Consider the following 16,342-nt stretch of genomic DNA (forward strand, 5'->3'; position numbering starts at 1 on the left):
CAATTCTGGTGTCCACCGACTTCCTCACTCCACATCTTTCACGAATCGCATTATTTCGTATCCTATCCAATCTTTGTACTCCACATATATTCATCAGCAGTCCCGTCCCCACTGCTCTCACTCTTGACATTTCATCTTGATACTACACCATAATCTCATATCCATATGTTAAAGTTGGCACTATCACTCCTTATTAGCCTCGTGCAGGTGCAACACTCAAGCCTCTGTTTCTTACCAAGGCCTTCATTACACCAGCTAATTTTCTTCCTTGTGTCACTCTACCTTCTACTTCTTTTGCACATTTTCCTCTCTTTTCTATCACTGTACCCAGGTATTTGAGCTCTCTCACCAACTCCAGTCTCTCTCCATTCACTGTAACATCGCACTGGGAGTCACCTTCTCTCTCAATAACCATCACTTAACTTTTTTCTATACATACTGTCAAGGCACGACGCTCACAGACATCAGCAAAACTCTGCACTAGTCTACCAAGTTCTTGTCCGGTATTTGCACGCAGTACTGCATCATCAGCAAACAACATATCTCAAATATTCCATCCATCACCATTCATTACCAACGCCATCCCTCTCTCACTTACTCGTGTTTTTACTTGTCATCACCCCATCCATATATATATATATATATATATATATATATATATATATATATATATATATATATATATATATATATATATATTGAACGACCCTGGGGACATTACACAACTTTTTCGCACGCCCACACCGATCTTCACCCATTCACCTGGATGCCCATGATATCCACCAACCCTTACACATGCTTCACTATCATCATAAAAACTCTTAATGGCACCTAGCAGCTGACGATCTACACCGTACATGCGAAAAATCTTCCACAATCCTTCTCTACCTACTTTATCGTATGTTTTTTTCAGATCCATGAATGCCATTAACACCTTGAAATCCTTGTCACAAGCCTTCTCCACTATCTGTCTCACTGCAAATATTTGATCCACACATCCTCTGCCACTCCTAAAACCACCCTGTTCATCACTAACTAGGATTTCTGAATAATTTTTCCATATACCTTCCCTACCACACTCAATAAACTTATGTCACGATAATTCTTGGACTCACTTCGCTCACTTTTTTGTTTTGTTTTTAGGGGTACAATCATGGCCTTTTTCTACTCTGCTGGCACAGTATCACTCATCCATGCCCTCATACATATCTGTAACAAGCACTTCATTTCGCTTTCTCCACTACACTTAATCATCTCTGCATACACCTCATCAACCCCAGTTGCTTTCCCATTTTTCAGCCGCTTCATAGCGCTCTTCACCTGTGTAAATGTCACGTTTTCTGGCACTGCATTCCTTCTCTGCACATCCCCAAAACCAATCATGTTTAGAGTGGCCTTGCTTTCTCTATTCCCATTCATCAGGCTTTCAAAGTATTCTTTCTATCGGGTCCATACTTCATCCCCATGGGTTATTATTCTACCACATACATCCTTCAATTTTTCACATTTCTTTCTGCTTTCACTTCTACATTTCTGCTCCTCTTTCCAAAATAACTTCCTATTATCAGAGTGCTTTTCATTCATTCTTCTTCCTAGATCATCATATGCCTTCTTCTTTTTCCTTCTCACTTGTCTCTTTATGTGCTTCTTGCTGTCAGTATATTCAGTTCCTACTTCAACGAACCCCAGTGCTGTAACCACTCTAGCCACTACTTCCTCTTTTCCTGCACTATTTTCTTAATCTCTTCATCCAACCATGCCGTACCTTTCATCTTTGTTGCTACTCTTGCCACACCACACACCGCTTTAGCATTTCTAACAGAGCAATCCCTTCATGCATTTCACAGGCTGTCCAGATCCATTTCATTCCACTTCACTTATCCTAACTCCTCCCTTACTTTGGTCCTGTATTCAACTGCTATTTCTTTGATTCTTTGCTCTACGATTTTTAGTATTTCTCCCTGAATGTTCCTGTCTCTCTTGGTCCACCTCACTCGTCTCAGCTTGATCTTGCATAGTATAGTCATATGATCTGTCAGACCTCCTCATCGCCCTCTCAGGGCCATTGTAACAGGAACTCTTCCCAGCACCAACCTCTCTACGAGTACGTAATCAATCAGGCTTCCAAGAGATTGGGTGTGCTAAGTCGACTCCGTTCCTTCTTTATCCCTGCACAATTGTTGACTCTATACAGGGGTTTTATCTGCCCCTGTGTGGAGTACAACTCTCATGTGTGGGAAGGCTCTCCACATACAGCTCTTCTCAATAGCGTGGAGTCAAAGGCTTTTCGTATCATTAACTCTCCTCCTCTTACTGACTCCCATCAACCTCTATCTCTTTGTCGCACTGTTGCATCTTTATCTCTTTTCCATCGCTACTTCAATGGTCACTGCTCCTCTGAACCGTGTGCATGCACTCCTCCACCTCTACGACGGGCACGTAGCACCCGTCTAGCAGCAAACTTTCATCCCTTTTCTGTCCAACTCTCTAATGCAAGAGTTAACCGTTACTCCCAGTCCTTCATTTATACAACAGGTCAACTCTGGAGCTATCTCCTTCTGTCTGTGTTTCCTGCTTCCTATGATCTCCAGTCTTTCAAACGCAGTGTGTCCAGGCATCTCGAAATGATCGGATCTTGAATTTGGCTCTGTCTTGTGTTTTGTTTTTCTCTTGGAAGGAACAGTAATTGCAGGCTTGCGGCCTTCGATTCCTTCTTCGCATTAAAAAAAAAAAGGCTGCTTTCAACATGATCCTCGTTTCTTCAGTACTATATACTGTATATTTACATGTATCTTTGTGTTTGAAATACGAATTACAAGTGCACAACCTCCTTTCCTGACATGTATCCTTCAGTCACTTCCCATCATCATTTTCTCCGGGTACTTCATTACAACCCATTATGTTATCCTCGGGACCAGTGCCTATTCTTCCATTCATAACGTCCATTACTATCACTTTATAGCTGCTGGGCATTTTTTCCCACTGCTTCATCCAGCTCATCCCCAAACCTGTCTTTCTTTCACTCCTATCCTCACATGGTGCATACCCTACAATCACCGCCACTTTCACCTTCTCAAACATACATCTCGAGCTGATACATTTGTAATATCTCATTCCAATCTGCCACACCTCATTCACCAAGAAAGCAACTCCTTCCTTGCATAATCCTCGCCCATTCATGCCCAATCTACCCTCTCACTCCTCCACTTCACACCCATGCATCTTTGTTTCACAAAATGCCATCACGGCATATCTTGCACTCTTCAACACATTCACCATTTCCTCCCACTTGCCCTCCTCATTCACACCTCTCACATTCCACAAGGCCATGCACATATACTTGGGACCACGGGCAGTTATTGAGCCCTCCGAGGGTCTCCAAAAAACCTGCCATGATTAAGTGATTTTAGACACTTAACCAAGCCAAAGTGGGAGACACTTAACCCTGCCAAAAACCCCGTCTATATGCTTATCGCCCAGCGCAGTAAAAATGGTTTCCTGTGTACAGGAAACCATTTGGCTTGTCACTCAGTGTAGAGACCATAGGGCATCCATACAGTGAGATGAGCGCCCACATCCACCACGAAAAACAAAGATTATATATATATATATATATATATATATATATATATATATATATATATATATATATATATATATATATATATATATATAGGGAGGCGGTAGCGCAGTCGGTAGAGAGGTGGCCCGCAGTCCTACCGGACCCAGGCTCAAACCCCCGCTTTGGCAGGGAACATTTTCAGGATTTGAATTTAGTAAAAGCAAACTTTACTCGTCTACCTGAAGACCCGTCGATATGTTATAGAAATACCCCCGCTAATACCAATACACTAGTCCTGTATGAGACAGCCTTGTCATGTATTCAATATAGAATGTGGGTGTTAGCGCCAAAGTGGTGACATGTAGAGGTCTATGGTATGTAGGAGGACTACTGGGCCTTGGGAGCTGGCTGTGAAGCCTTGCCTGGAGTCGGACAAATAATATATATATATAGATAGATAGATAGATAGATAGATAGATAGATAGATATATAGATATATAGATAGATATATATATATAGATATATATATATATATAGATAGATAGATAGATAGATAGATAGATATATATATGTGTGTGTGTGTGAGGGAGTGTCAGTGCCAACTTTAACCTATGGATGTGAGACTATGGTTTGGCATGATCATAAGAAGTGAAAAGTAAGAGCAGTGGAGACGGGACTGCTGAGGAATGTATTTGAAGTACAGAGGGTCGACAGGATACGAAATAATGTGATTTGTGAAAGATGTGGAGTCAGGAAGTCGGTGGAGATCAAATCGAAGACAGTGTACTGAGGTGGTATGGTCATGTGGAGAGAATGGATAACAATAGAGTGGTGAAAAAGGTATATCTGAGCGAATTTGAAGGAGAGAGGAGGCGAGGTAGGCCAAGGAAAGGGTGGAGAGATATGGTGGATGTTTGTGTGAGGAAGAGAGGTTCGGAAGTCGGTGAGGCAAGGAAACTGACAAGAGATCGAGCTGGCTGGATGAATGTTGTGAGGAGAAGTACACGATCAGGGATTTGGTACCCCTTTTAACCGTGTAAGCATCCGGACTGATTCAATCAGATACGATTATGTGGTGAATGTTTTTGGCGTATCCGGTGAAGCCAGGATTCCTGGGGCTTGAATGATGAGTGAATGGAATCGTGGCCCATTGGACTGGACAAATTTGGGCTGTCTGGACATTGTTACTCCTCACGCTGCCCTTGGGTGCGAAAGGAGGTCCCGATGATAAAGATAATATATATATATATCATCAGCCGTTTGAGCATCCACTGCAGGACCGGCCTATCCCGACCGAAGTCGGAACGATACAGCCAATGTATCTCTACCAAGTGGCTTAGGCTGTCTGGTAGAGATTGTATGTACGGTGAGAAGTGCCTGTAGGTGTAATTGTAATGTTGGAGTGGCTTTGGATGTGTTTGTAGTCTGTGAACAAAGTGTAATCAGCCCGCACAAGCCGACTGGGTGTAAGCATACTTTATAGTAAGCGACACTGGTTCAACCACAGCACCCCTTGTGTCCGCCAATGCAGTACATGGCCGGGTGAACACTCTCAAAGTTTATTACCCTGACGGGGCGCGAACCCTGGCTCACCCGTGTACGAAACGCACACTCTACCACTGTACCACAGAGGCTCATATATATATATATATATATATATATATATATATATATATATATATATATATATCATCATCATCAGCCATTACAAGTCCACTGCTGAACAAAGGCCTCCCCCAACCTTCTCCACGAATTCCTTGACTGAACCAATCTTTGCCACGTTTTCCCTGTAAATTTCTCTATCTCATCTCTCCACCTCCTGTCTGGCCTTTTCCTGCTACGCTTACCGTCTCTTGGTGTCCAGTCAGTCAACCTCTTGCTCCATCGATTATCCCTTGTTCTTGCTACATGGCCTGCCCACCTCCATTTCTGTTCTTTTATAACTTCTATAATATCTTTGACTTTAGTCTGCTGTCTCACCCAAGTTGATCTTTTCCTGTCTCATAAAGATATTCCCAACATTGACCTTTCCATTGCTTTCTGAGAACGAATTAATTTATTATCCATCGATTTTGTCAGTTTCCAAGTCTCACAACCATACGTCATAGCTGGAATTATACATTCGTTATATACTTTTCGTTTCATACAAACTGGCAAGGTATTTTTCATAATGTCTCTATGTTTACCGAAAGCTTTCCATCCAACTGTAATGCGTCTTTTTATTTCGCTAATTTTAGTATTTGTCCCAGGTAATTGTACTCCTCAACTTCTTCAAGAATTTCTCCACTTATTCTTATGACGCTCTTTGGTGTTTGAGGATTAAACATTACTTTAGTTTTACTCCGGTTCATCTTTAGCCCTACTTTGAGACTTTCTCTGTTCAGGTCATTTAACATTTCTTGCAATGTCTCTGCTTTTTCAGAGATTAGGACAATGTCATCTGCAAATCTTAAATGGTTTAGCTTTTCTCCATCTATGTTTACTCCTTTGTTTCCCCAGTCTAGCTTTCTGAAAATACTTTCTAGGCATGCTGTAAATAACTTTGGTGAAATTGTATCTCCCTGACGCACGCCCTTCTCAATCTTAATTTTCTTTGAGTTTTTATGTAATTTAACTGTAGCAGTTCCCTCTTTATATATGTTTTCGAGCAGTTTTACAATGTTCTTGTTCACTCCTTGTTCTCGCAATGAATTTATAATTGCTATGTGCTCCACTGAGTCGAAAGTCTTTTCGTAATCAACAAAACCTAAGCACAGTGGTTTATTATATTCTGTAGTTTTCTCAATTAGCTGATTCATTGTGTGCAGATGATCAGTAGTCGAGTACCCGCTTCGGAATCCTGCCTGTTCATGAGGTTGGTTTTCCTCCAAATTTGTAGCTATTCTGTTTGTAAGGACTTTCGTGAAAAGTTTGTAAATGACTGATAGCAAGCTGATGGGTCTATAGTTACAAAGGTCTTTTGAGACACCTTTTTTAAAAAGTAGAATAACAATTGCATTACATCATGTTTTGGGAATTTTCTTCTGCTTTATACATTGGGTAAATAAGTGAGCAAGCCTATTTTGTACTTCTGCTCCTGCATCCAACAGTAAATCTCCTACTATTCCATCTTCTTCCGGGGCCTTCCCTCTTTTCATATTTTTAAGAGAAATATTTACTTCGTCTGGTGTTACCTCAAGTATGTCACTTGTGTCAACAGAAAAGTTAGCTATTGGTACTACTGTCTTTAATGCATACAGTTCTTTGTAAAATTCTTCAACTCTCTTCAGCATCATATCTCTGCATTTAATGGCTTCACCGTTTTTGTCTTTTAGTGATGTAATTTGTTGCTTTCCAAGTGCCATTTTATTTCGGACCTGTTTCAGACTTTACCTTTTTTTTATGGTTTCTTTGATTTGATCCATGTTTCTGTTTCTTTTTTCTTCTCTTTGTCTTTTGTTGATAAGCTTGTTTAATTCCGCTCGTTCTATTTCATCTTTCTTTGTTTTTACTTTCATTACCTTTCTTTTTTTTTCATAAGAAGTGTCTTCTCTTAATTCTTCCCGGCTTTGGTTGTATTAGGTTTTCCTACTACCTCCGCTGATTCTTTTAGCACTTTTGTTAGTCTGTCATTCAACTCATCAGTGTCACATTCAGCATTACTGAGAGCCTGAAATCTGTTCCTTATTTCCAACTGAAAAGCTGCTTTGTTTTCTCTGACTTTTATTGGGCATATCTTTTTGTCTTTAATCATTTTCTTCCTTTCACTTTTGAAATTGAATCTTGCTGTGCAATCCACCATTCTATGGTCACTTCCAATATTTACTTTGTTGATAACTGTGACATTTGTGATTGTGTTATTCTTATTTGCTATAATGAAGTCGATTTCATTCTTTGTTTCTCCACTTGGGCTTCTCCAGGTCCACTTTCTCCCTGCTGTTTTGTGAAACAATGTGTTCATTATTCTCATGTTAAACATTTCTCAAAGTTTACCAACATTTCTCCTCTTTCGTTCCTTTCTCCCACTCCAAATTATCCCATACATGCTTCTCCATTTTTTGATTTTCCAACTTTTGCATTGAAGTCTCCCATGAGTATAGTATAGGTGGTCTTTTCTTCTTCCATAATCTGGGAGATGTCATCATAGAATGTTTCAATTTCTTCATCTGAGCTCTGAGAAGTTGGTGCATATACTTGTATCACTTTCAGGGTATATTTTTTGCACAGTCTAATTACAACCACTGCTGCTCTGTCAGATGCACTGCTGAATTTAACAATGTTGTCTGCAAGATTTCTGTTAATTAGAAATCCTACACCACTAACTCTTTCATTTTCCCTTCCTCTGTGGTAAAATAAGTGGCCACTGTCATTTAGCTGAATTAATTTTTCTTCTTTTCTGTGGGTCTCACTCAAACCTACAATATCCCAACTAATGATTTCCAGTTCAGCTGTTAAGTTATCAAGCTTGTATTCTTCAGCGAGGCTTCTTACATTGTATGCATAGATCTTCATGGATTTAAGAGTGTTTAATATCCCAGTCTCTATCTTGCCAACACAGTGCTTACTCACTTTCGGTGGCATACTGCCCATACGCACAGGAGGCAGTGCGGTTGGACCTTTAATAGACAATGATCCAACAGGAACGCCCGTCAAATACTTTGCAATATAACTCATATTTGGTTGGGAGGATTGTGGCAAATAATCTCACCTCCCTGCCACATAGTTTCTGGTGAGATGTAATTTTTTTCTGCCACCTTATTCGTTATATTCGGTGGTGCCCTATATATCTATAGGGGGTTCCATGGTCCGTGCCGTCTAAAACGGTACCTTGTATATCTACAAGGACTTCCCCTATCCGCTACCTGGGGACGTGCCAGGTAGCAGTGGGATCCTGTCTGAGGAGGGCCGAAAATTCGTGATTAATTTTATCTGGAAAGTATTTATTGCGGTCATTTTATTACATCCATTTAAACATGTGGCAAAACATCATTCATATAAGATGCACGGCTTTCACTAGTACGACAAGGTTCTTCGCTTCTGTTCACAGACTAGTGGCTAATGTAAGACAGTTAATCAAACTGTGAGAATTCTAAGATGCTACCTGAAAAGGTTCCAGCTTGAGAAACTCAGGGATGAAGAGAGTGCTTATGATTTATAAGTGGCAGTCTTCAATCAATATTTGGTGTCTGGCGCTGTTGAGGACACAGCCGTGTGACAGGATACGTTTAAGCACATTATTGTTTTAGCTGGTGAAAGCACTGGGTCACCCAAAATCATGAAGGGGTTTGTCTTGCTAGGGACACTGGCTGCAGCCAGTGAGAATCATGCATCATATTTGGCTGGGAATTAAAAGCAGATGAAACGTCTGCCTTGTCGAGCAACACTCTCTCTGAGAATGACAAGGAGAGATATATCAAGACTAAGGAGGTAAAAGGTCACTTTCATAGAAATGGACTTCGACCTGCTTATCAAGTCCTGAAGAAACTTTGAACCAGAACCACCTTTGGAGGGAGTAGACTGTAGCACCAGTCGAGCAGGGCATACTCCCAAGGTGGACAGAATGCTGATAACAGGGAGAGCTGGAGCTCCCGTTTCATCAGCCCTGGGGACTAGTTCCTGAGTATCCCCCTTTGCTGATTTTTTTCATTATTTCATTAACACAGAGAGTAGGCCAGCATAATCTACAGTACAAGTTTCTCTGTCAACACCAATCTATAAGTACATTACACACTACTTTTCCTATTAAAAATTTAACCAAAATGGCTTCTCACATTTAAGCCTTTGAGACCCCAGGGGGGTGGAGGACCGTTATTGTCCACACCATCCGCCTCTCTCCTGGCGACGACCCAGTGAGATGCCTGGAACCACTGTCTGACTCACTTCTTCTTCATTTCTGCAACATTAGCGGCTTTTCCTCTAGCTTTTTTTCTTTTGACCACCACCTCTCATCTGAACCTCACCTTCTCTTCCTAACCGAGACTCATCTGTCTGAGGCGACTGATAGCTAACCCTTCTCTGCATCCTTCTACTTTCTTTATACTCATTTCAAAGCCAAAGTGGCTGCTGTGTATTCAAACACAACAACATACCTTGCTCTCAGGTTCCTGAACTTGATTCTTCTTAATCATCGACTCTCTGGCTTCGGCTTTCATGTCATTCTCTGACTAAATACATCTGTGCCATTTACTTATCCCCTAATTCTACTGACTATCTTACTTTTACGATGGCACACATCCAATCAATTTCTTCTTTCTCTGAAATCTCCATTCTAGATTTCAATGTTCACCATCATCTTTGGGTCTCTTCTCCTTTCACTGATCCACCTGGTTAACAAGCCTACATCTTTTCTCTCCTTACTGACCTAGTGCAGCTTGTTCAGCACGCTACTTGTATCCCTGACCGCCTTGGTGAGAGTTCCAACACACTTGACCTCTTCCTTACAACTAATCCTTCTGCTTACATTGTTAATCTTTCTTCTCGGTTGGGCTCCGTGATCACAACCTTATCACCTTAACCTGTCTTATCACTCCAGTACGGCATGTGGACCCTCCAAAGAAATGTTGATTGTGGCACTTTGGAGCTGTTGATTTGGAGGCCCTCAGGCTGTACATCTTTGATTTTCCTTGGAATTATTATTGCTTCTATGGTCTTGAACCATCTGGGTGGGCGGTGTGCATTTCAGAGGTTATTGTCTCGCGCATTGAAGCATACATTCCTTTCTCGTATGCTTTTGCTAATGCAACGAAACCTTGGTTTAATCACGCTTGTTCTAAAGGTGTCCACAACAAGGAGCAAGCCTGCAAAAGTTACTGGAGCCAACCCATCCCTGAATCTCAACTTTTTAATGTTTCTGTCCTGAACCGTGCTGTGTTCTTCACTGTGCTAAAACAAATTTCATCCAAACTAAATTCTCTGAACTCTCCAACTTCATTTGTTCCTGCTCTTTCTGGCACCTTGCCAAAAACTTTCTAACAACTTTACCTAATCATCCTCCCGTGCTTTGTTCCACTATGGTTGCTCTGTACCTATTCCTTGTAGTGATAAAGCAGATCTCTTCAAACTTTCTTCTCTGGTTCCACCTTGGATGATTCCGGTGCTGTTCGTCACTTCCCCCTTCTGATTTCCTCTTGGCTCCTATTAAAATCTCTTCAGTATGACCATTCCCGACCCTCTAACTATAGACCAATTGCTTTAACATCCTGTATCTCAAAAGTTTTTGAGTCTATTCTTTACAGAGAAATTTTAAAGCATCTTTCCTATCACAACCTTCTTTCTGATCGCCAGTATGGGTTCCGTCAGTGACACACCACTGACGATCTTCAGACCTACCTTTCAGACTCCCGGTCCTCCTCTTCTTAGGACTGGCGAAAGCTTTGCCAGTGCACTTGACATTTCATAGAGTTTGGCATAAATCTGTAATTTCTAAATTGTCCCATCACGGTTTCTATCCTTCTATCTGTGCCTTCATCTCTAGCTTTCTTGTCGTTCTATAGCTTCTGTTGTAGACAGCCGCCGTTCTTTTCATAGATCTATCAATAGTGGTGTTTCTCCGAGCTCTGTACTATCACCAACTCTCTTTTATTCATGAATGACTTTCTAAGCTGTACATCTAACCCTATCCACTTATACACTGATGATTCCACTCTTCACCTTTCCATTTGCTTCCCACAGCATGCTTCCCACAGCGTCCATCTCAGTAGTTACTTCAACAGTCATGGGATGAGGCTATGGCGCACCTAATGTCTGACGTGGCTTGTATCTCTGACTGGGATAAAAATAACCTTGTTGTTTTTAATGCATCAAAAACTTAGTTCCTACACCTATCAACTCATCGTATTCTTCCACAGGAGTACCCTCTAATATTTAATAATATCCAGCTCAATCTTGCATCATCTTTAAATATACTTGGGGTTTCATTCTCTCAGGATTTATATTGGAAAAATCAAATCACATATCTTGTAAAATCCGTTTCCAAGAGATTAGGTGTACTTAACTGAATCTACACCTCCTTTACCCCTGCACATTTGTTGACTTTATACACGGATTTTATTCGCTCCTGTGTAGAGTACAAGTCTCATGCATGAGAAGGCTCCCCACATATAGCTCGTCAATGAGGTGGAGTCAAAGACTTGTCGTCTCATTAACTCTCCTCCTCCCACTGGCTTCCCTCAACCTGTCTCTTCACCGCACTGTTGGATTTATCCCTTTTCCATCGCTACGTCAATGGTCACTGCTCCACTGAACTATCTGCTTGCACCCTCCACCACTACAACGGGCGTGTAGCACCTGTCTACCAACAAACTCTCATTGCTTCTCTGTCCAACTCTCAGATGCAAGAGTTAACCGTTACACCAAGTCCTTCAGCTATGCAACACGGCATCTCTGGAACCGTCTCCCTCTGTCTGTATTTCCACTTCCTATGATATCCAGTATTTCAAACGCAGTGTGTCCAGGCATCTCAAAATGAATGGATCTTGAACTTGGGTCTCTGTTATATTGTTTATGGTTTTTCTTGGAAGGACGATTAGCTGGCTCAGGCCTTTTTAATCCTTCTTCCTTAAAAAAAAAAAAAAAAAAAAGTAACTCTTCAAATAGCTGCTGGATGACGCATGTTGGAGGTGAGTGAGGTAGAGAACTTGTTGGGCTGAGTTCTTTGAGCATTATTATATACTGTATGGTAGAGCCTCTCATTGGAAAGCTTCTGCTGGCTGATAAGCTATCAGTAGCCGCTGTTCTACCAACTAGTGATGCCGTGGCTTCTTTAACTGAAATTAAGAAGGTTGCAACTTGTTGAAAGGTGCTGGGGCTGCTGTTGATTGTGGTATCCCCGCAAAATTAATCAAAGGAGGGGGTGACGCCATATTCTGGGGATTACATGAAGTCATGAAAGCTGTTTGGCATACTGATATCATTTTGTCTGACTGCACAAGGGCTTTGGTCACCCCTGTCTATGAAAGGAATGGGACTAACATGGCTGCTGTAATTACCATGGTGTCTCTGTGCTTAGTGTGCCAGGCAAGTATTTGCGCAAGTGTGGTTGATGTGCGCGTGGTTGATGTTTATCTAAGGTCATTTGTTAAAGATTCATAGGCCTGAGCAATCTCGATTCATGCCTACAGTTCAGTAGATCCTAACCCTACGGATTCTTTTGGAACACCATCACGAGTTTCAGCAACTTCTGCAGGCAGCCTTCGATAATCTGAGGAAGGCGTTTGAATCAGTATATCCGGAGGTACTATGGTAGTTCCTGCAACTCCATGGGCTGCAACAATGATTATCCAGTTGATAGCTGGCCTGTATAAAATAAGAAATCTTTGATTGCTTTCAAATGATAGGGGGGGGGGGATAGGGATCCAATTTTCTTGTGGTAAGTTCTTGAGTGAAAATGGAAAAGTTTCCTAATTCCCTAACTTTTCATCATATGCATGTATTGGGTGCTGGATCGAGATGTGAATGGGACACACTGGCCTATCAATTGGCAGGTTTATGATTATTGGCTGACGTTTCTGATGATGTGGTTATTTTTCCTAAGTTGCTGGAGACACTCGTGGGTGCGGTCGAAGCATTCAGTGAGAATGTGGAGCCACTGGGACTAAAGGTCCCCTAGAGCACGTGGTGAGGATATAAATGTACTGGAAAGATTTACTTATCTTTGTTGTGTGGTCCATAACAATTGTACAGTATATCATATGTTGAGATCTCTCGTTGTATTGGTCTCACTCAGTTCAAGTATATGGGGGCGTCGGTATTTGTATAAAAGGACGAAAATCCCCATCTTCAGAGAGTTCATCCTTCTTGTTTTAATAGGACATAAACACTGAACCTTTTGGTACAAAGTGCCTTCACAGGATCATGCAATATTCCTGGTACAGCCAAGTGCATAACGAATGATTGCTCCAGGACACTGACTCGAGACCTGTTACCCACATAATACGTGAACACTAAATCCATTTGCATAGGGACGTGGTACATTACCCTGTGATTGATCCTGCTCATTGGGTGATATTTGAAAGAGTCAACCCGGGGTAGAGGAGACAAAGAAGATAGCCTCATAACTCAGGAGCAGATCAAGTTAAGTGATACTGTTTGAAATACTTAGAAGGGAAAGTGTTGCTTTCTGGAGGCTTGGAATGAGGGGCCCTCGTTGATGGAGTCAAAGAGTGACTGAGGCTATGTGCCCAACGTCATTAGCCCCGAGAAAGTGCATGGCCTTCCTATGAGATTCCTATGATTGTTTTTATTTTCTGTATGGTAGTCCTTCTCATCATTTCATGCCGATTTCAGCTAGTGGGTTTGGTGAGTGGACTGCAACTAGTCGAACAGTTGTATTAGTGTAAAGCCTACCCTAACAAACAGTCTCGGAAGTACTAATACCGTAACTCCGTGGCTGTTTGCTTTCCTTATGCTCCTCCCTCTTCCTCCACTTCACTCCCTGTCCCTACTCCTTTCTCCCTGTCCCTCCTCCTCTCTCCCTCTCCCTCCACCTCTTCCATAGGGAAACCTGTGGTACATGGGTCAGGATATTCATCTCGCAGCCAGAGGAAACTGTGTCTGATTCTCGGGTCTTTTTTTAATCTTGAGGAATATGCATTTCCTCACTGTCTCGTTCACTCAGCAGTACAGCTTAGGACCAGAATATTATATCAACATCCCAAGTCGTATTGTACTGGAAAGGAATACTGTGATTTCCCTGAAATTGGTTTCACCCTAAATGGTCCTCGTGAAGGCAGTCAGAATAAATAATGCAGTCTTTTCTTTTTCTCCCCTTCTCCTACCCCTACTGTGCATTATCTCTTCCTGTCATATATATCCTTTCCATCTTCCTCCTCCATTTCCCAGTACTTGTCTATCACTTATATTTGTTGCACTCTTTTTCTTCTTCTTCCTCTCTCTCTCTCTCTCTCTCTCTCTCTCTCTCTCTCTCTCTCTCTCTCTCTCTCTCTCTCTCTCTCTCTGTGCAAACTTGCTTAGTTATGCTGCTGACAGACTGAATGTGAGTGATGGGTAAAAGGAGCCACTCAATATGCTGTTATGGGTACCAGTGCATCTTACTGGTTAGTCATCTAAGATGGTAGGTGAACCACACGGAAGTGATTTCTTTGCCTACCATTTGCAAAGAGGGTAGTGGGTCGTGACTGAAGAGGCCACACTTCATATTTATTTACTTGGAGAGTGGAGATGGACTTACAGTAATAGGATCCTAGTCATTTAGTGTTTCTTGAATTTTTTAAGTTAGTCTTTATGAAGACATTTTTTATTTTTTCTCAGAAATGTTTATAAAGATTTCATTTAAGTAAACTAGTGCAGCTTTTGGGTACAAATAAGCCTACAGACTGATTTCTTTGCACCATTTCTCAGTGTAAATGCTAGTGATGTAAATGGCTTTACCATTGTTAATGCAAGCACATTTACCAAAAACTGATAGGAGTATATACTCATCATTCTACAGCCAATTAATTTTATGAAGAGTATATAGAAGATTGTCATCAGTAATCTCTCAAAATTAGATCGTCTCTTGAACAACCAGTTATAACAAGCAGCACATAGAACAAATGAACATTTTAAAATAGTGATGTTATGTGGCCTCTCCACGTCGGAAGATGTAGAGGGCATTCACCTGACGGCCCTCTAATTTGTTTTTACAATGTGATCGTGATATCCACGTATCTACTAATATTTTAATACTCACCGACCGTCCCTTGAGATTCGCCATCCTGCATGGGAGGGTAGCAAGTCGGCCCGCTGTGACTGAAACATTTTTTGGTAGGTCTGGAAGGAGATGGGGACCACGGCGAGGTGGTCGACCATCTCTGTCACTCTCCTCACGCCAGTCTGTCTGCTCTTTCCACCCTGTAGAAAAAGGATGACGTTGGCTAACTTCCAAACTATGAAAAACTACTCTTATGCTCAATAAAATAGTCTGGCTAGAGCTAGAATAAATTACAGTGGCTATGGTTTCTTTCGCTGTTAAAGGTCTATTACCTCTGCTGAGGAGGTTGTTCATTTTGCCTGGTCTATTTGTCATTTTGTCTGTTAGCAACAATATGGAGAACAAGTGAATGGGTTTACACTTGATTTACAGAAATGATTGATGGTAATCACAAAAACTAATGACCAAATTCTGGTTAGGAAGTTAAAGTTAGGGTCATGAATAAACATGGAACATTAATAGCACTGCCGTGATGGAGGAATGTCTTATCAAAGAACACTTGTTGGGGACTGTTTTTAACTCTTAGACTACACAGGGTGGTTCGGAAATAGTGCTCCAGTAAAAAATCAACTGGTGATAGCCTATGCATTGCAGGGGAGAATTCAGTTTGTCGGTCTAGGTGCTGCAATACGATTATGAAATGAATAAATGATGCAAGAAAAACGTCATCCGAGGGAATGGAGGAGGAGCATTATGTATGGACCACACTTCCCTAACTGCAGCAAGAAATCGTTAGTTTTGATATGTTGCCCATCGACAGCATGAGGGCCATTAAGAAGGACAGCGGGCAATCAGTGTCTGCTAAGTAACAGGCTTCGCCTAGAAAATGAACGTAATTGCCTCAGATTGTAAATATAAATGAAGAAGGACAAGCAAAAAAAAAAAAAAACAAGAAGAAAAAGAAAAAGGAATTTCAACTAAATTTCTCATAGTAGACTACCAGACTAATACAGCGCACAATGCCATGCTACCACACCTCACTGCCAAATTGCCACACCTTACACTGCCATCTCTCAATGTAACATTGCCACAACTCACACAGTCTCACTACTACACCTTTCACTGCCACACTATCTCTCCTCCGTAACATT

The 16,342-nt window shown here is 41.4% G+C and overlaps 1 protein-coding gene across 1 annotated transcript in view; it reads right to left on the minus strand.

The window, feature by feature from the left end:
• The window catches only part of LOC145414437 (protein CEPU-1-like), a 508,144-nt gene extending 492,599 nt beyond the window's left edge, over nt 1-15,545 (minus strand). Inside the window, exons 1-2 of the mRNA XM_080283989.1 lie at nt 15,524-15,545; nt 15,231-15,391 (exon numbers count right to left, since the gene is read on the minus strand). Of these exons, the coding sequence (XP_080140115.1) occupies nt 15,231-15,391; nt 15,524-15,545 (183 nt within the window). The remainder of the gene's footprint in view (nt 1-15,230; nt 15,392-15,523) is intronic.
• Between the last annotated feature and the right edge of the window lie 797 nt (nt 15,546-16,342).

The sequence above is a fragment of the Coenobita brevimanus genome, chromosome 99, assembly GCF_032717465.1.
Source record: "Coenobita brevimanus isolate Jiangsu-jjx chromosome 99, ASM3271746v2, whole genome shotgun sequence".
In the NCBI taxonomy this organism is placed as follows: domain Eukaryota; kingdom Metazoa; phylum Arthropoda; class Malacostraca; order Decapoda; family Coenobitidae; genus Coenobita; species Coenobita brevimanus.